This window comes from Thermobia domestica, chromosome 2, assembly GCF_964235325.1.
Source record: "Thermobia domestica chromosome 2, izTheDome1.hap1.1, whole genome shotgun sequence".
Classification (NCBI taxonomy): domain Eukaryota; kingdom Metazoa; phylum Arthropoda; class Insecta; order Zygentoma; family Lepismatidae; genus Thermobia; species Thermobia domestica.
Genome location: NC_137455.1, coordinates 14,945,740 through 14,966,252, shown reverse-complemented (window position 1 = coordinate 14,966,252; position 20,513 = coordinate 14,945,740). Strand labels below are relative to the sequence as shown.

Genomic DNA, 20,513 nt, shown 5'->3' with positions numbered 1-20,513 from the left:
TTTTCATTCATGAGTTGGCAACATTGAAAGCATACACTGCATGCAACAATGCTTTCCATGAGCCGACAATGAATTTTAAGATCTAAGATAACAAAATTCAAAGAAAAGAAGGTAAGAAGCAAACATTTCAAACTTTCCATTAGGTCTCTCGAAGAAATCTTTGATTCTTAGTAAAAGAGGTTCGTAGTTGTTCAATGTTAATCAGAATATACATACACATTTCGGACGATAAAATACAAAATGAAATTAGTATGATAAGTTACAAGCACTTAACATAAGCAAGAGACACTTACCTTGTAGAAAAATATTTTTTTCAAGGTAAAATTTCCGTTTTCGACTCCTCTTGCTTCAAAAATAAACAAAGCAATGCATCCACGTACGTTGTATCCCCACTTGCAACAGAAACTGCTGGAAAATCTCTACTTCCGCAACAGACGTAATTATGAGTGTTCATAAACGATGGTACGGCATAAAGAAAACCACCTAAAACAGGAGTGGCACCATGTATGATATGACATTCAAAATATCATGCTCAACATGGTTTGTTAATTTGGATTAACATGGCGCAATATAGGGTTAATCATTTCCAATCTTAATATTTATATAGATTCCTTGTCTGTCGTGTTCTTGTGTTCTTCACTTTTTGTTTCTTTCTTTCTGATTTCGAAAGCAGAGGTTATTGAGTCAATCAAAATTTTGACAACTTGTTCCTCGAAAACACTTGAAACTACAGCGTTTGCGGTTTCACATTTCGACATGATACAGGTGTATATTATCTTGCATTTTCTTTTGTCTTTAAAAATGAAATACCTTTCTTTTGTTTCATTTAATTATGTACCTCTTCCTGATTCTGAGTTCATTGTCCTTACGATTTCGTTCTACAGAAGCTACATGTTAATAATTTTTAATCAATAAATCCAGGTTATATCTCAATACACACTGTTGTTTCGGACAGTATGTGAAGACCAAAGTAGAATTTCTGAGTCTTACGTCCTAAAGATAAGTACCTGCAGGAAGCCCTTGAAATATCGGCTCTACAACACATGAAAGAAACATTATTTAGGTTAGTTAATAATTATAAAAATAAAAGATATACAATTCAAACAAATTTGAAAAAGAAAATAATACCAATAATAAAAAAATGTTCTAAAGGCCAAGATATATTTACTTTCCACAGATGCTCGAGAATGGACTCCAACAATTAATGAAAATGTTTAGCCTTTGTTGCCAATGTGTACGTTAGTATGCCGCACGTACACTCAACAAAGTAGGCTGTGCCGTGACCAAGCAGGTTGAGGACCACTGCTGTAGAATACAAGTGATAAAATAAGTAGTTTAATAATGAGATCTCCTTTTGTTCCTAATTTATGGGTAATGAAAAAAGAAAAAAAAAAAGAAAAACCTTCGTAACAATACGCCTAACTAACATTCATTTAACCGTCTTAAACTGCGACTTATTCATCAAACTGATGGTGGTGTAATTTAACCTTTTGTTTGGTCTTGTTGCTTACAAGTAATATCTTCGTCGACAGAGAAATTCAGTAATGCAGAAGCTTTAACTTCATTTCCCGAGTTCCGAGAAAGTTTGTTTTATTTGTGGTTTCTTGGTCTACAGGAATATATTCTAATGAAACCGCTGCTAATTACTCCATTTGAGGAATATTCCAAATTATAATTGATTATATTACGGGCAATGTTGCTTACTAGCATCGCATGATTAGCTATTTTAGGGCAATGTTACTCACTATAAATTTACCACTATGACTTGACACCTAGTCTTCCGTTCCGAGCGCTGCTATCGGCTGAAGGAATTCCACTCCCTTTCGCTGAGGGTCTCTCGCTTAGCAACAGCTGAAGCCTTATTGGCTCAACGCGTGGGTGTGTCGAGGGTGAGTTTTAGTTCGCATTTTTGCCACGACTTAAGACATTTTGGCAGCACTTTAGTATCACATGAGCTATTTTAGGACAATGGTGCTCACCAGTATACTAGTAAGCAATATTGCCGTAAAATAGCTACTCATGTGATATTAGTGAGTAACATGCCCTAAAATAGCTAATCATGTGAGTAACATTGCCGTAAAATAGCTAATCATGCGATGCTAGTAAGCAACATTGCCCGTAATATGGTCAATTATAATTTGGAATATTCCTAAAATGGAGTAATTAGCAGCGGTTTCGTTGGAATATCTTCCTGTAGACCAAGAAACCACAAATAAAACAAACTTTCTCGGAACTCGGGAAATGAAGTTAGAGCTTCTGCATTACCGAATTTCTCTGTTGACGAAGATATTACTTGAAGCAACAAGACCAAACAAAAGGCTAAATTACACCATCATCAGTGTGATGAATAATTCGCAGTCTAAGACGGTTAAATGAATATTAGTTAGGGGGCCGCGGTGGCTCAGTGGTAGAGCATTCACCTCTGGTGCTTGGGGTCCCTGGTTCGATCCCAGCCCCCGCCAAGTGAACTTTGTGGTGGACAAACACCGTGCTCGTGGGTTTTCTCGGGGTTCTCCCGTTTCCTTCCACTTTCTTCATTCCACCATTTCACTCATCTCTCATCATCACCGTCTCCTTTAGCCTAACCGGCATAATCGTGGGACGTAAAACTTAAAAATTTCATTTCATTTCATTTTTGAATATTAGTTAGGCGTCATGTTAGTTTTTTTTCTTCTTTCTTCATTGGTTCCCTTAGTCTAACAGGCATAATAGTGGGACGTTAAACTCAAAGATTTCATTTTTATTTTTTGACTTTTTCAGAAAGATTATTTCTTGTTATGATTTTGCCCCTCTGTGAGCCCTTCCTAAGTGACTCTTCTCTCGCTGCTATTCCTTTTCTTAATTACGCGTATTCATCCATGTAGAACACATTCTTGAAACATCAGAACATAGAATCTGCCGAGGAACCAAGTGAAGAACATATTCGTTCAAAACTGTGTAATACTGATTATTTTGTGGTAATTCATTTTGTATTCCTACATAGAAAACTATATTTATTTATTTATTATTTGCAGCTGAAATTTGTAAATGCAAATGGCAAAACCTCCGATGTCGGTATGTCAGAATGCGGAAAATACCAGATGAAGTCAGATATCCCTGGTCCCTATATCCTAAGCTTGCATTTTTGGACGATTACCTACGTTCACACGAAAACCGACGGTAAGTACTAACGTAAAGGCTGTTATAGGGGTTGGTATGTTAAAGCCTAGAATGTTATGAAATACATTGCTTACCTTAATTAATCTATTCCGAAACGGTTTTAGCGGCTGTCGTTAATAATTGTCGTATTTTCGTTATTATAGCATTTGTATTCTTACTTTATACTCTTTCTTCTGTAACTTCTAAAGATTCATGATCATCGCATTGGATGTCAGAGTTTCCAAGTCATTTATTTGGGTCCAGGATGTTTGGGGGTAAAATGTACTTTTTTTTTTAAAGGAAGTACAATATCAGTACTTGATATACCACTGGCTGATGTAAATTTGTATTACTTACCGTATTATTATTATTATTATTATTATTATTATTATTATTATTAATAATAATAATAATAATAATAATAATAATAATAATAATAATAATAATAATAATAATAATAATAATAATGAAGTATTCTGTATTTCGGCACGTCCTGGGACTAACGAGTTTTTTTCCCCCTTCAATTTTAGATTTGGGCCTGGAAATGTTTCTTCCACGTTTCTCGATCTTCAGCTTCCTCTTTTAATTCACGATATTTTCTTCCACTGCTCAAATCATCGATCAGTTTTGTTCTTCTTCCTATTCCTCGCTTTCCTGCCATCTTCTCTTCTATGGCAATGTGAAGAAGACAAATTTCTTCGCAAGATGTGTCCAATCCAATTGGCCTTCCTACGAAGGATGTTGGATAAAAGCTCTCTCTCTCTCTCTCTGTGTGTGTGTGTGTGTGTGTGTTTGTTTGTTTGTTTGTTTTCATTTTTCTTCTGTCCTCCAAGACCACATTTCAAAGGTCTCTAAAATATTTCTTCTCTAACTTCCGTGATGTCCAAGTCTGGATAATACAATCCAATGCTCTATATATAACAGTTGACCAATTTCTTCCTTAGTCCAGTATTAAGCCTGGTAGTTAAGAGTGATCTTTTCTTGTTGAATGCTTCTTTGGCTATGGCAATTCTTGACCTGATCTCGTTGGTGTAGTAAGCGTCTCTCGTCAAAGTACTTCCTATATACTTACTGTATATTCTGTTTTTTATATGTAATATTAACTAGTGTAATTATTATTTTTTTTTTTTTTTAATTCTATTCTTACAAACTATTGTTTATTTATGAAATGGTCGATTATTCTGTTCTATTATTTATCTAAGTTGCCTATGTCGAAATTCAACTTTGGATTTCTTGTTCAAATAAAATACAATTCATACAATTTTCTTTCCATATATGATGAAGTTTTCTGTAAAACGTTGCAGCCAACTCTACTCTCCGACTTGTTATGCTATTCAGAAGAGGAGCTCCTCCGTGGCTAAGCGGTTAGCGTACGCGCCTTTGGCGTGGGAGACCCGGGTTCGATTCCCGGCGGGAGCTCATGTGGTTCTGATTCCACGTTAATCAGTAGGTCCACGTCTCATATAGCCTCGCTGCTGAAAGGGACGCTAAACTAAAATCAACTCAACTATTCAGAAGAGTGAACATTACATATAACATTAATTGCATGAAACTCAAATCTTTTCAAAATAATAGAAAAACCGAAGCAGTGGGTAGCCGGTATTGCATTTAACAGCCACTGAGTACGCCGAAAGACCGAAAAGGAACTGTTAATTAGTGACGACATAAATCAGGACAATTATATGGATTACTGCTTATTAAAATTGTAGTTACTTAAAAACACCCATTTATTTAAGTGCAATTTTAACCCTTCCCGAGCGTATGACGAATATATACGCAAGCGTTAACCTAGATCAGGGTTCCTCAACCTGGGGTCGTGACTCCTAGGGGGTCGCGAGCGGGTTTCATGGGGGTTGCGAAGATAAGCAAAAGAGATAAATATAAATAGAATCTAATACCGGAAAATATTTTTAAATATTATTTTGAATTTTGTTCTGATAGACATATTTTTATTTTTATTCATACTGTTAAGAACAAAAGAAAATAAGTCTATTAAACATTTTCAACAGGTGTAGAGTTGTTTAAAAATCAATTTAAGTCAAAGAGATACGATATGAAATAATGCATATTGAGAACTGCGTATTGAAATACTAGAAAAATACAAAGGAAACAAACCCTGCATACTGAAATACAATTAAAATTGAAAGCTAATCAAATACCTGAGCATGGTGTGATTTCACTAGTGCGGCAATGTCCGGTTCAATCTTCGTGACGCACATTATCAAGTCATTTAAAATACTGAATAACTTCCTTAACTGTCCAAGTTTTCTAAACCAAAATTAGAAACAACTTTTTTATCATATGACCAAAATTAAGGAAGTTATGAAGTTATAAAATTTTCAGACGGCCTCCATTTTGAAACAGTATGACGGATCAGATTCGATATTTGTAATATGAATGAACTGACCAAATTTGGTTTTAATTCATTTGCTTTTAGGAAAGTTACTCTATCCACTATATACAAGAAATGGATTTTACTGTTACAGAAATAGATGGGTATCGTCAGATCTCCGCAATAGGTATATTAAAAATCCCACACAAGCTTATTACAAACCAGAAATTATAAGGGGGTCGCGGGCAAGAGAATAGGATAAAATGGGAGTCGTGATAAGAAATGAGGTTGAGAAACACTGACCTAGATAATATACGTTGAATGTATAAGACCCCAGCAAAGATATATACAAACTGCGCGTGCGCTGCCGTGGAGGAAAGACGTTATACACTCGTGTTTTTTCATTTCTGTCTTTGTTGATGCTGGTGGCAGTTATCCTGCTTTATATCTCTGTCCGTTTAACCACATGGCATTGTTTGGGGTCAGAAAATGAAGCACTTGTACAGGTAATTAACAGGGGACGATGTGCGCCGCCAAAGTTCAATGGTACTAAAACCTAGACAGGATATATCCGGGGTCTACAGATGTACAGTTCCTATAGATATATCAATCCTATCCACTATTTAAAGTATATGGCTGTATTGTGATACTTATATTTTATTATTATTTCATGTGAATAAAAATTAACTGTTATTGTCTGTTTGAAATTTGTAATATTTCAACTTTTATGTAACGTGTATGTGAGTGACGTCATATTGCTGATATTGCAACTTTATGTAATCAAAATCCCTTCTTTACAGAAACCTACATATTATAATGTAGACATTCTGATATTTCCACAGTCCAAGATTCCGTTACGTAAAATCTAAATAGACAGCGTTGCGTGTAAAATGATGTCAAATGGTCATACTGCAGACTAACTTTTCATTTTTGATTCATTTATTTACTATTTATCGTGTTACTTGGAGGAGCAAAATACTTCTGATTAGAATTTGAGACTGGATTTCGTTTAAAGAATAAATTAAAAGTTTGTTCCTGTTAAAGGAATAAAATGTTAATATCTTATATCTTGCGTTAGACTACTGTATTTTTCATTTCTTTCAGTCCGAGACCTAGACCAGCCGATATTGATAAGTATATCAGAGAATTAGAATGTGAACTGCTAAAGAAAAAGGCAGAAGCAAAAGCAAGGAAGGAGAGGAAACAGGCAGAAAAGGATGCTTTACAACAAGGAAGAGAATCGCCAGTAGTTTTGTTTACTATCAATAGGTAAGTGTTCTCTAGATAATACTTAAACATTTCAAAGTAAATATATCGAGTTTTTTTTTTTTTTTCTTGGTAATTTTCTCCTTACTCTTTGCCTTGGTCCCCACCGAAAGATATTTCACTCAAATATCCTTTATGGTTATTCATAAACGATAGGGGGTGAGGTAAGTTCTTGTAGCATGAATTAAAAAAATGAAATGAAATCTTCAAGTTTTACGTCCCACGGTTATGCCGGTTAGGCTAAAGGAGACAGTGATGATGAGAGATGAATGAAATGGTGGAATGAAGAAACTGGGAGGAAACGGGAGAACCCCGGGAAAACCCACGAGCACGGTGTTTGTCCAACACAAAGTCCACACGGCGCGAGCTGGGATCGAACCAGGGACCCCAAGCACCGGAGGTGAACGCTCTACCACTGAGCCACCGCGCCCCCTAGCATGAATTAAGTTAACCAGTCTTCCTTAACGTCATTCACCGGTAACCGCTAGATTTCTTTGCTTGATGATAAGTTCCAGCTCTTTATGGATTTTACATGCTTCTATCACAATAAAATAATCTCGAAGGGTATAGAGTTGCCGAAAGCAAAAACAAATCGAACCACTTAGCGTAACAGCCCATTTGTGAGCCTAAGCCTGCTCTAGTGTGAACATGTGGTCAGCGCGCTGCGACGCCCAATCCCTAACAGGCGCATCAGGAGCTTCCTAGACGTAGTGACTCCCCAGTTTGCTTCATGACGCTGGATAGACGCCGAAAATTGGGAAAAAGCACCGGCCGGGAATTTAAACCCGGACCACGTGAACATGAGTCCAGCGCTCTAACCACAAGACTACCACCTAGTCGTTGCCATGTATAGAATTGCCAGTCCGTCCTGTGTCCATGTCCGTATCGTACTCTTTAAAAAAAAGTAACAGAAAGTCCGTATTTATGTTTTGGGCTCGAAAGACACATTAATTACACCGTGTAGTCTCTTATTTCCTTACCACTACACCAGTTACACGCCTACGAAAGAAAATAGCGAGAGTTGTGTACTCCTTCATTTTAGAGATAACATGAAAAATGACGGAACAGGCTGTGATATCTGTGAGAGAACTGCAACGTCTGTGGGATGAGTTTACGAGCGGTGCAGAGAATTGTGAGCAAGGAGATTTTTTTTTTTTTTTTTAGTTACACTTGAAAAAATACGTTATTTCGATTCCCGGACAAGGAGCCTCGCCTTGAAAACCCAACAAGACATATAAACTTGAGTTGGGGCGCGGTGGCTCAGTGGTAGAGCGTTCACCTCTGGTGCTAGGAGTATCGGGTTCAAACCTTGCTCCCGCCAAGTGAACTTTGTGGTGGACAAACACCGTGTGCGTGGGTTTTCTCGGGGGTTCTCCCGTTTCCTCCCACTTTCTTCATTCCACCATTTCATTCATTACTCATCATCACCGTCTCCTTTAGTCTAACCGGCATAACCGTGGGACGTAAAACTCAAAAATTTCATTTCATTTCATAAACTTGAGTTTCCTTATCTCTCATGAATGTTAATCTTTGATACGTGTAGAAGTACTGTAATCGGAATTCTTTAATTAAATGATTTCACCAATTTTCAGTAAAATCGAAAGTGTTTGTATTTTTGTATCCAAAAATCTGGCAACCCTATCTATATGTCATTCGAACAAAATTGGTAGTCTTGGTTCGAAAAAATATTCATAACCTTCCAGTCGAAGTATCTTGATCCTGTGTTCACCCAACATTAATTCAATCAAGCACTAATGGAACATTATTGAGAAGTCCCTAAGATGCTGCACTTCAGCAATTTAGATGCTAGAAGTGATGTGAGAGATACAATATTTTGTATCTATCTTGTGATTGTTGGCGTGTATATTAACTCGTCAAAAATCATGAGATAGATATTTAATATCGTGTCTGTATGGATATATATATATTGATTGATTGATTGACATTCTGGCAGTTGGGCTTTCCCCAATCTCATGTAAATACTAAAATGCACCTATTGTCCTAAATTCTATATTGGAAAAATCCAAAGCCCTCTGTTTAGTCGCTTCAACAATCATCCGTACAACTTCAGTACCCAGATTCTTCATTTACGTGTAACAATGTACAATTTTTCATAACTCAATCTTCTACCGAACTTTTCATGTCTACATATATGTACGAGGGTAGTCAAAAAATTCCCGAGGGGCAGTCAAAAAGTTCCCGAGAGGCAATAAAAAATTCCCGAGGGGCAGTTAAAAAGTTCCCGAGGGGCAATCAAAAAGTTCCCGAGGGGCAGTCAAAAAGTTCCCGAGGGGCAGTTAGAAAGTTCCCGAGGGGCAGTTAAAAAGTTCCCGAGGGGCAGTCAAAAAGTTCCCAAGGGGCAGTCAAAAAGTTCCCGAAGTGCTATTGTAGTTTTGGCGTTTGTGATGCAATCCCAATGAATCTTTTACACTACAGTCCTTAGGTTGCCTAATTATGAATTTGACAAGTGTGAACAGGTCATAACAGGCAGTGTACGAGAAGTGTAGCTGAACGTAGAAGTGTGTAGTGATCAGTTGGCGCGATTTCACACATCGAGCAACGCGCAAACATCAAGTTCATGTCCAAATTGGGGAAAATTCTGCTTGAGAGACTTTGATAGCCCTAAAGACAGTTTAGCACCATCGGATGTTTGGATCTCCGCAAAGCTAAAAATGACCCTTAAAGATACCCGTTTTGCCACCATAGAAGAGATCAAAACTAACGTGACGGCTAAACTGTGGAATATACGGTACTGTGGAGTTTCGTCTGTGTTTTCAGTAATGGCAGAAGCAGTGCAGAATGTGTGTGTGTTCCGAAGATGCCTATTTTAAAGGCGATTAAGTAAATATGTACTTGTAGTGTGGTAATAAAAAGCTATAACAAAATTTCGGACTGCCCTTGTATATATATATACAAGGTGTTTCAAAACAACGCCGTGGAATCGTGTTTTTTTTTTTTTGCCGTTGTAAATATAAGCATAACACGCTCTCTCTCGCTCTCTCTCTCTCTCTCTCTCTCTCACACACTCTCTCACTCACTCACTCATTTAGTGCATTCATCCCAGCTTTACTACCGCAAATTATAATTCCATCCGCACTTATGTTTTATTGCAAACCGAAGCTGAGAAAAGACGGTTGATTAAACATAAGTACCGTAAAAATAGAAATATGTGTAGATGATTAACGAATTAACGAATAAAAATTATCCTTCGATACAAATCACAAAACCTGATTAAACTGTACAAAAAATAGAATAATACTGAATATGATTTACACAAATTAAAAGGATATCAAGAGATTACAAACGGATAAACAACTTTAACTAAATATCTTTTATGATTGCGTTAACCTTTTATTTCGTTTTTATTTATTTTCTGTGAATGAAAGGTGGCTAGGTGGCTCGATCAATGAATTAAGGTTTCACTTACTCACAATTAGTCTTCGACCGGTCAGTTGGTTCGCTGCTGATACTACTCAAGTCCTGGCGTCGAGTCCAGACTGGGTGTAAAAAGAGGTCCACAGAAAAGTTCCTGTACTGGAGCCGGGATAATCTTGGGAGTGCGTCGGGTAATCCCAAAAGTCCAATGCAGTCCTCTACTGGTGGGAATGGGCGATTGTCCAAGCTGGGGTAATTATTCCTCCCTGCTCAATAGTTTGGAACCAGAATTTGTCACACAAAACTAAGATCGCGAACAAATGTCAGAGTGCTAATACATATATACTAGTCACTTCACGTTGAATTTCTGCACACTATAAGAAAAATGATTTTACATGGAGGCGTATGTAAACGGCGAGGGGAGCACCTATAAAAGTATAGCGTATTTGCTTTATAACACTGTGCCCCACTCGCCTTCGTGGGCGCTCTTCCGAGTGACAATCATGTGCTCATGCAAAGCACCGAGAGTTCTTTTAGCAAACCAAAGCTTGTAGGGGAAACCATACAGTTATTGGCACTTTAAGGATTTGTTTTCATTCATATCTTTATAACAGACTTATTTTATAACATATACTGGCGATTTTTTAATATATACTTTCTGGGAATCTCTAATTGAATAATATGTTGTGAAATTACAATACCAATGTAAAGTTTGGCAATAAAAATATATTTTGTAATGTGACAATGATCTTACAGTTATTGGCACTCAAAAAACAGTTATTGGCACCCAATGAGGACAGTTATTGGCACCATTATAAAGCATACAGTAGAAGATACGATTGACAGAAATAAGGCTTGTAGGCTTGACTGGAAGTAATATCAATTATTATATGTATTAATAGACAAGAAATAGACATTTTAGACCTTGAACATTATGAAGTAAAAGCAAATTGAAACCGGGGAATGCACAACATATTTTTTAAATTTAAAAAAATGGGAAATGCACAAGCAAAATTGTATGTTTCAATGATTTATGTCAATCCGTTTCATTAATCTCGTCCTCATCTAAGACCACGTTCACTGTCATCCTGTAGAACATAGCACCCGTGACACACAAATCCATCTTCTATGTCTTCTGGTATGTGTTCCTTATGGTACTATGGAATGCAACGACTGTGATATTTGCTGTGGCAGAACTCACATTCAAGATCCATCCTTCCCGAAAAGAATGGCTGAAAACAGTGTTTGTAGGATATTACGTTGCTTCTCGCAGCTGATGACGAATCGAAGTTCAGCATCCTTGTGAGCGTTCCATTTTGTAATGATTCAGTCAGTCCTTTGTCTTGTTTAAGGTTAGAAGTTGAAGGACCGATTATCTGCGTTGAACAATCGAGATAGACCTCATGCTTTGATTTTTTTGTAGGTGCTTTTCCTCTGCGTTTTAACTCTTATTCATTTCTCTCAGACATCTTCCATTGCTTTCGGATCTTTTCTTGTTCAACTCATTGCTTTCTTCATTTTTGTCGTGCAAAATAGCTTGATATTTATGAGACGTTATTACAAACGGCAGTCTTTCTACATTTCGTTTCCCCTTTCTCTTAGGAGTTTCTGGTCATACTAAAACATCTTGCAGCAACGGGTGTTCGGTCTTTAACTTTTTTGGAGTTGAGCCGGAACCTTTTTGTAAAGCATTTGCATCTGTAGTACTGCCATTGGTAGGTGTACTAGGATTTACTTCACAAAGAGTATTAGCATCACTAGCAGTATCTGAGTGGTTGAAATCATTGAGTTGGATACATGCAGATGATACAGGTGAACTTTGCTGATTGTTCGCCTGCCCCGACTGAAGATTAACACATCTCTCTACTGAAGACTTAGGCCTACTATTATCTATAAAATGTTGAAATAAGCGATACAGTACATGGAATTCTTCGTTCTTATTTAAAAGGATTTGTTCTTTGTCAACTTCCTGAAGTCTTCTCATTACATCAGTTCCTACTATACTTTCAAACTCGGTTCTGGTTAATACTACATCCTTAGTTTGTTCATTACCACCGCGTATTTCTTGAACTGTTTGTATTGGTTTTGTAACGCATCTAGTGTAATCTATGTCGTTGGGACCAAATGGGTGTAAACCGCATGCCCTAAATCCATTTTGTATAATAGATGGCGAAATATAAGTGTCAACAGAGGAGCTTGTTTCAACAGAGGAGCAAATTTAGCTTTCGTCAGAGACTGCAATTGATTATAAAGTTGCCACTCTCGTACCACTTGCTTCCACCCATCCTTCAATGGTGTAAATACGGCAATGTCAGCAGGTTGCAATGTTCTTGTAGAATTGGGGTACAGAGCAATGAGTTCAATTTGAAGCTTGCAGCAAAGTTCGCTAAGTTGGTAAGTAAGATGAGTTTTATGATCGTCCACAAAATAATCGTGAACTTGACATTTTTCGATTTTAATTACGGATACAACACATTACCTATATATCCATAAAATACTTCGGCTTTCATCCACCCGTTCTCACGGCGATCGATACCCTATCCTGTAGGCACAGATAGAGCCACATCATTAGGCACACGAACATAAGGGAAAACTATCATTGGGGGTGTAACGTCACCTGCAGCACTGGAAGTCAACATAACTATTAAAGACTACTTTACATTTCCGCGTGTCTACATCGTACACATTACTTACTTCGTTTTACGCTAACACCTTTCCAGTTTTCGGCCAAAGCAAAAAGTTAGTTTTATCACCGTTGTAAACACGTGTTGCATCCTGCAGAACATCTGTAAGGTTATTGGTTTCAAAATACTTCTGTATGTTATGAAACCATGATCTTATGTCGTTATCTGTTACACAAGCACTCGCACCTGTAACAGATTCGCACGTTCTTTCCGCAACCTTACGATTTCTTTGAAAGAACGATTTATACCATCCATCTCCCGGCATGTTATTTGGAAACGGGTTAGGACGAGGATGTTTCACGAGAAAGTCCTGAACATTTTTAAGAATATCCTGTTCCTTTCTGGGAAAACTCTTTTCAGCACATTTATTAACAATTTCACCAACAATGGTTCTTCCTATTCTAAAATGGGTAGTGGTCCGGAAGATGATTTCACATCTTGATTTCTCAGATGGAATTGTAATGTAGACCGAGGAACGTCATACCTTCGATGCTGTCTTTATTCCTACACTTTTTGATATTGCTTCAAGGGAAGAACTTCTCTGTTATAGTGCATATCTTTTTCTTCCAATCTTTGGCATTGTATGCCGATTTCTGCAACAATAAGAAAACGTTTTGTAATTAATTTTATATGAAATGATTTAAGTTTGACATTGATCTAGGCCCTACCATTAAAAAAAAAGTAGAAACTAAATGCCCATGTTGCTAAAACCAACAATGTCCACAACCGTCCAGACGTTTGGGACTAACGTTTTGAATCTCACAGCAGACTTTCCTTTACCGGAGTTTCTTTACTCCGTTATTAACATTGACTTAGGCTAGCTCGTCATTGTTAATAACTATGCTTGTGTCTGACCACGCGCACTTCATGGCCGACTAGCTGAGTTTTGAAAAATACTTTCTTGCTATAACTCAAAGTTCAAACTATTATAATAAATTTTGATGGTGGGCTAACTCTATAACTCAGCCGAGTGGGCCAAACTTTGCCAGTCCGCCCCTGAACTAGACTACACGAACAAATAATTTCAATAGGCATATTAGACATATTTCATTACCAGAACCTATTCTGCTGCAAATCCCTACAGTCATTGGCATGGTCATTTATACAGTTCTTGGCACTGTGCCAATAACTGTTACTTATTAGAGTAGGAAACCAAAATTTTGACCAAGAATAGATGTGGAGATGGAAAGCATTATCGGACTGTTTCCAAGCTATTTTATTCTTCGGCATCAGAGACAGTGATTGGCACTCTAGTGCTAATAACTGACATTTTATATTTTCATTCGTACAGTTATTGGCACCCCATGCATTCACTCGAAGAACAAACAAATCGGTTGAAAATGTACCATTGGAATGATTAGTAGACCCAATTCCTCTCGTGCAAAAAATATTAAAACATTTTAAACAATAGCAAACTAATTACATTTCTCTTAAGCTGATAGATATCCTTAACAAAAAGTATAAGAATTACCTGCAAAATTGAAAAATCCAAATAGCTTCCACTGTCGACTAGAGCTTACCTCCAACTGAAAGGTTCCCGGCAAAACAAACAAAGGGAACGCGGACAGAGAGGATCAGAGCTGCCACCTGCAGGAAGTTTTCACCAACACGTATTCATTATTCGTTAGTGAAGACAAAAAACTAAGGAAAGTGCCAATAATTGTCAGAGTGCCAACGACTATATGGTTTCCCCTATATGGTCAGCCGGGAAAATCCCGAGTTTCACTCCTAGCGTCGGGATCAGAATTATCGTCCAATTACCTTTTGGTTATAAGAGTGCGTACGTGGAAAGTGATTGTCCCGAAAATGAGACACAGAGGAACGTTCACCAAGCATGTTACTATCACGTGATCAGTCCCTATTTCTCGACCATATATGGCAGTAAAATCGAAGTGAGGCCTACCAACACAAATGCACAAAATACCAAACTGATGAAGAAGGCTTCGAGATTGTTCCTCTATATACGAGGCTTGGTTAATAAAGTTTAAAATTACCACTGTCCATTTTAAGTTTCTGTCAAATTCGAAAAAATGAGCTTCGGGTCGGTGATATCCTTATTGGCACCCGAACAAGAGACCGAACAAATTGATCCAATTTGTGAAGAGAGCCCTGGCCGTCAAAGGGTTAATGGTTTTTATTGAAGTGTCACTGGAAAAATCACTGTATATGAGTTCAAGTCACTGGGGACTCACTATAGGAATCGGTATATTGGGGCTTCGCTGTATGTATCACACTTCATTTGTAAACTATAAGGCTGTTCAACCTGTATGACAATAAGCCACCCTTAATTTAAAGCCACCTGTTATATCTATAATGCCATCTTTGTGCCACCATTATGTTCATTAATACTTTATTTATTTGTATATGCAGTTCATAGTTCCTTTTATTTCTTTCCTTTTATATTTTTCAATTATCGGTTTCTCACCATAATTATGTGTGTTTCAATTCACTTTTCAACCTTTTTCATTAAACATATAACATATTTGAAATAATAGTAAACATATTAAACCAAATAGATATGCAAATAAACATTAACACAAAAGTACTTAATTACTAGACAATAGCAAAAAAAAAAAAAAAAAAAGTGTGTATCGATTTCGGAAGTGTTGCCTCACGACGGCGTAGACGATAAAAAATATGAAGAAAAATGAACTTTGAAGGTCCACAGCTCCAAAACTATGGGACCTACCACAGTCGGTTCACTTAGGAACTAATATGTGCACTATCCAAAAATATATATTTCAGAATCCTAAGATACTCACACAACAATTTTTATAGAAGGAGTTTGGCTACGGGCATATAATCTGAAGCACTCACCAACTACCTCTATAAAAATTGTAGTGGAAGTACCGCAGGATTTTGAAACTTGGATATTTGGATAGGGCACATAAAATTTTCTAAGTAAAGTCTTGACCCGACTTTCGGTAGTTCATATAGTTTTGGAGCTATGAACCTTTAAATTTCATTTTTTCATGTTTTCGGGAGCTTTTAACTCCGAAAGGAAGCATTTGTGCACCCAGGTTGGTCTATATTTTTTGTATTATCGTGGTGTCAGGAATCACCTCCCAAACATTGTCGGACCCTGTATATATGTATATGGGGGTCTAAAAATCGCACCCACAGATTACAGGGAGCACTATTCTACAAGTCAAAATAAAGCGAAATATATATATATATGCAATTGTATACCTTTCAGGTTCTCGTCTGGAAATGCGAATTGCACTATGTGGCAATGTCGCAGATAAAGAACCATAGAGTAGATCTTCCAATTCTTCAAATAGTTATATCGATTTTTTTCAAATGGCAGTTGAACTCGATAAACGTTGACACCAGCATCACTTATTAACGTAACAATCGATTAACTGCTGATGGATTCGACTGCAATGCGTGTGGTTTCAACTTAATCTATATGTTGCCACTTAGTGAAACTTTTAATTACCTATAGCAGCTGAAGGAGGTTCCAGAGATTATACTATTATATAACATATTCGCTTTATTGTGACCTAAAGAATAGCATTCAGTTGTCTGTGAGTACCATTTTTTAGAACACCCTGTATATGGGGGTTGTATGTCTGTTGAATGAACCGTAGATATCAAGTTATATTTAACTAGGGTGATCAGACGCACTCAGTTCTCAGTACCTTTTTTTCAAAGAGCTGTCCTGTGCGTTGCGAAGACGCCTGGAAAATCGAGAAATGTCCTTGTTTTTCAATTGTCCTGCGAAATGTCCTGAGTTAATTTATTTTCAACATTTTAATGCTTCATTCATATTTCACATTTTGAATGACAGGCACTCTTTTCTTAAATGATGAACCACTGTTTTTTTTTTTTTTTTTAAGACTCCTGAAAAGATTAGGAAGGAGAACAATCAATAAACCATTGTTTTTACTGAGAAGATCTTGTTACATGTCGGTAAAGCAGGAAAGATTTCTTCTTTAAGTTACGATACTGATACTAGCCAATCTACTGTAAATAGAAGTTCCCTCTTGCCAGTCTAAATTTTCCCTCGTTCCTTAAAATAATCCCACACTCCGAAAATTGATTTAAAAAAAGTCCTTAGCCCTAGATGAAGTTACACTGTATGTTCATTAAATAATAATAATAATAATAATAATGTCATTCATCAAAGCATTTGAAGTTGTGTTGAATTCCGTCAATACTTTTGTCCCTTACTTTTCTTTTTAGCAAAATGAATGATTGACGTAGGTTATTGTTAAATGAAATAAGTACATGCATATTGCCGCCCCAGTAAACTATTATATATAAATTAAATAACGATATGCTTATTAGATACGCAGTAGACTATTATATAATATTATATTTGTGTCCTACTTTTTGCTTGTCAGAATCAGGGGCGTCATTTAGGGGGGGCAGGAGGGGGCAATTGCCCCCCCCCCCCAAGAGTTTGAGGAACACATATACTTTAATCAATTGTATACTAATATACTAGTACAAAACATGAAAGTCTTATGTCGGTGGTGCTCTTGCCCCCCCAAGCGAAGTCTGAAATGACGCCCCTGGTCAGAATCTGGTCACCCTACCTTTAATCATTCTGACTTTAAATATTTCTATTGTTTCAGGTCTGCTTCTCCAGAAACACCTGACGATTTGAACTGTTTCTTGAGTAATTCAAGTGCAAGTTCCACATCCACATTGATCTCAAATGCTCCGAGTGATACGCAAACAGTTGCTAGTAGCGGAAGTTCAATTGGTGATAGTGAATCAGGAAAGCCATTGAGTTGGGAAGTAATTACGCCTGACTCATCCAAGGATAATAATGAAGTATTGAGTGAAAACGATGAAAAATATTTGGAAGGAATAATAAAACAAGAGCGTATATATTATGAAAGTAATAATGAAATCGACGAACCATCAACAGAGGTGATAATCAAACAGGATAAGGTAAATGGTGGTAGTAATCATGAAATATATTATGAAAGTAATAATGAAATCGGCGAACCATCAACAGAGGTGATAATCAAACAGGAGAAGCTAAATAGTGGTAGTAATCATGAAGACACTTGATAAGAATTAAGTGGTACAAGTATTATACTTGGAGATAGATAGGAAACGAAGTGACGTCTGGAGGAACACATGTTACTTTGTTGTTAAGTCATTGGGAATCAAGCTGAGGCATTAGGTAAAACTGCATTCTCTAACGAAAAGGGAAAATGCTTAATTTTTATTTATTTGGGTCAGTGAGAGGGAAAATTCCCTAATTTGTGCGTTTGTGGTAGAGCGGGAATGGGAGGAGGAGAAATGAAAGAAAAAAAATAATACAAGGTGTGTCCCAAAAGTCATGAAATATTTTTTTCCGCGCCCTGACAGGTCTGGGCACATTCAGACGTGTTGAGTTAGGTGGGCGGAACTCTCACCTTTGCAGCGCACCCTAGGTCAGTCTACTGTGAGCATCGATGGCGTCAGAATCGCTGATTTAGTGCACCCATGGTTTGAGACCATGTTATGGCGGATACTTTCGAACAACTTCCTCACAATACCGCAGCAGAAATTCATAATGACAGAAAGATGAATAAATAAATTAAAAAAAAAAAATCACTATTACCTTATCCGAGTTTGTAGTTAAATTTCGAGAACATGATGTGCGTTTGTAGTTTTTTTCTTTCTTTCTTGCTTTCTATATTATATATCTTTCGTTTGTTTGAATTGAATGCCCCATTTCAGGAGTGCCGCTATATGAAACATGAGGGTCAGTGTGACCATCCAGCAAAAATATTTCGTACTAACCTATGCAGAAAAAAGTACTAGATCTGGGGAAAGAGTACTAAAATTTTATCTGCTCCCATTTCACCGTATTTATGACATTTTACGATATTAACATCTTATTAGAAGGTTTCCGGCAGTTCTCCCTCTCCTTGTGGGTGGGGGAACCCCCACATTCTTGAAATAACCCCAACATTAAATTTTCTACAGTCAAAATTCGATACAAACCGTGCAAACCACTTACACCCTCCCAATTTTGACTTTACATCCCCAAACTAAAACTCCTTGCGGAATTCCTACTTAATTGTCGTATTAGAACTCACTGTAAAACCACTAAAGTAACATAAGTATGACAAATATAGAGGAGGTCGGGAGAAAACTCGAAATATCATAAAATGGGCTTTTTGAGAAAATCGAGTTTTAATTCCTTAATAGCCTGCTGTTTAAACGGATCACCAAATATGTAATATTGTTTCTGTGGTCATTTATTGGTTAGAGAAGGCGACCGGATGGCACCTATGTCCCACTCCCGCTCTTGTAAATAACACTGTTGAAAGAGAAGCAGAAAAAATTTACCAAGAACAGTTAAATTTTCGTACATTGTCAAATTTTCATGAGATTTTTTCTCTCCAAAATGTATTCATGAGAAAAGAAGAGGAGAAGAAAGGTTGGTGAACGTATTAGAACACTAAAATTTTATAAAAAGGTACTAGATCTAGTACGAAAGTACTAGCGGTGGTCACACTGATGAGGGTACCACTAAGCATAGAATCCGGATCATAATGGGTCCACAGAAAAGCGAGCTCGAAACCTCTGCACTGCAAAACTGAATGTTGGCAATTAGTAAATCCACTGGGTTTTCAAGACAAGAAGAAATACATAAAGAAACTACTTACAAGAAAAAACTGAAACTTCTACTATATACAAATACAATAAGGAGACAAACATGCACAAGATAACAGAAAACAAAAACTTTCGTACACATAGGTAAGTTACAGATGTGTTCTTTCCATCTCAAATGATAAACACTTCTGTATATGTATTGTTACCCTTTTTACGGAATCCTTTATCACGTTGCTTATAACAATATCAACGACATTTTGATTGATTGGGTTGTCTCTTGAAGACTTCGATCTATCTTTGTTTTTATTTACTACTTGTATGGCCATTGTACGCATAATAACGCAGTATTTTGCCTTCTAATCACCAATACATTGGGAAACTTATCCTTAGATAAGAAGACTATAGTTAAAAGAGTGAAATGTTTTGTGTGTTCTGTCGCCCGTTTTTGTAATAGTGAAGTGAATATAACGGATAAGCGCCCATCGTACAAACACAGCATCAGATCGTACGGGAAAGTAACGTTATAATAATGAAAAGTTATGGCGGACTCAGGTGTTAAAAGTATGAAAGTAATAAAAAGTAAACGAAAGAAATTGGTGACTTATGTACATGAAGAATAAACGACAAATGTCCCTGAGAGAGATGAGTTTTTCTATGGACGCGTTGTGAGCAATTTCGAGAAAGAAAATTGCCACAATAACAGTTATTTTAGCCAAAGGTATAGTTACTGACAAACATACCGCATCACAAGCTGCAAATGAAATTACTAATTGAAGACTAGAAGTAAATACGGAGTGACATTCTGTGAAAGGTGCGTTATTAAGTAATACAAATTACAGTAAGAGCAGGGGTCTGTAGCTGTTCTTTGACGCGAATAATTCAAGTTACGAGATAAAAATAAAATATTTACTAAAAATGCAGCAACGTGCGAGCAAATATTTGATCAACATTAGGATAAAATGTGCATGAAAGCGTTTTTAACTGATACGAAATCTTTCAGTGTTACGTCCCACGATCATGTTCTATAGGTTAAACATGATTCCCAATCGTGTGTCGCGCAGTGCCATAAGGCGTGTTGCGAAATTATAAAATTTAAATATCATGAAGCATTTAATAATTAGTTAAAAATCAATTTTGAGACAAACTGTACCATT

At 36.9% G+C, this 20,513-nt stretch overlaps 1 protein-coding gene across 3 annotated transcripts in view; it reads left to right on the top strand.

Annotated features, from left to right (window-relative positions):
• The window catches only part of LOC145670511 (uncharacterized), a 32,040-nt gene extending 13,894 nt beyond the window's left edge, over positions 1-18,146 (top strand). For all 3 annotated transcript variants that reach the window (XM_081739274.1, XM_081739264.1, XM_081739283.1), the window contains exons 3-5: positions 3,015-3,159; positions 6,575-6,739; positions 17,376-18,146. In XM_081739274.1, coding sequence (XP_081595400.1) covers positions 3,015-3,159; positions 6,575-6,739; positions 17,376-17,820 — 755 coding nt within the window. In that variant the 3' untranslated portion in view covers positions 17,821-18,146. The remainder of the gene's footprint in view (positions 1-3,014; positions 3,160-6,574; positions 6,740-17,375) is intronic.
• The last annotated feature ends 2,367 nt before the right edge of the window (positions 18,147-20,513 follow it).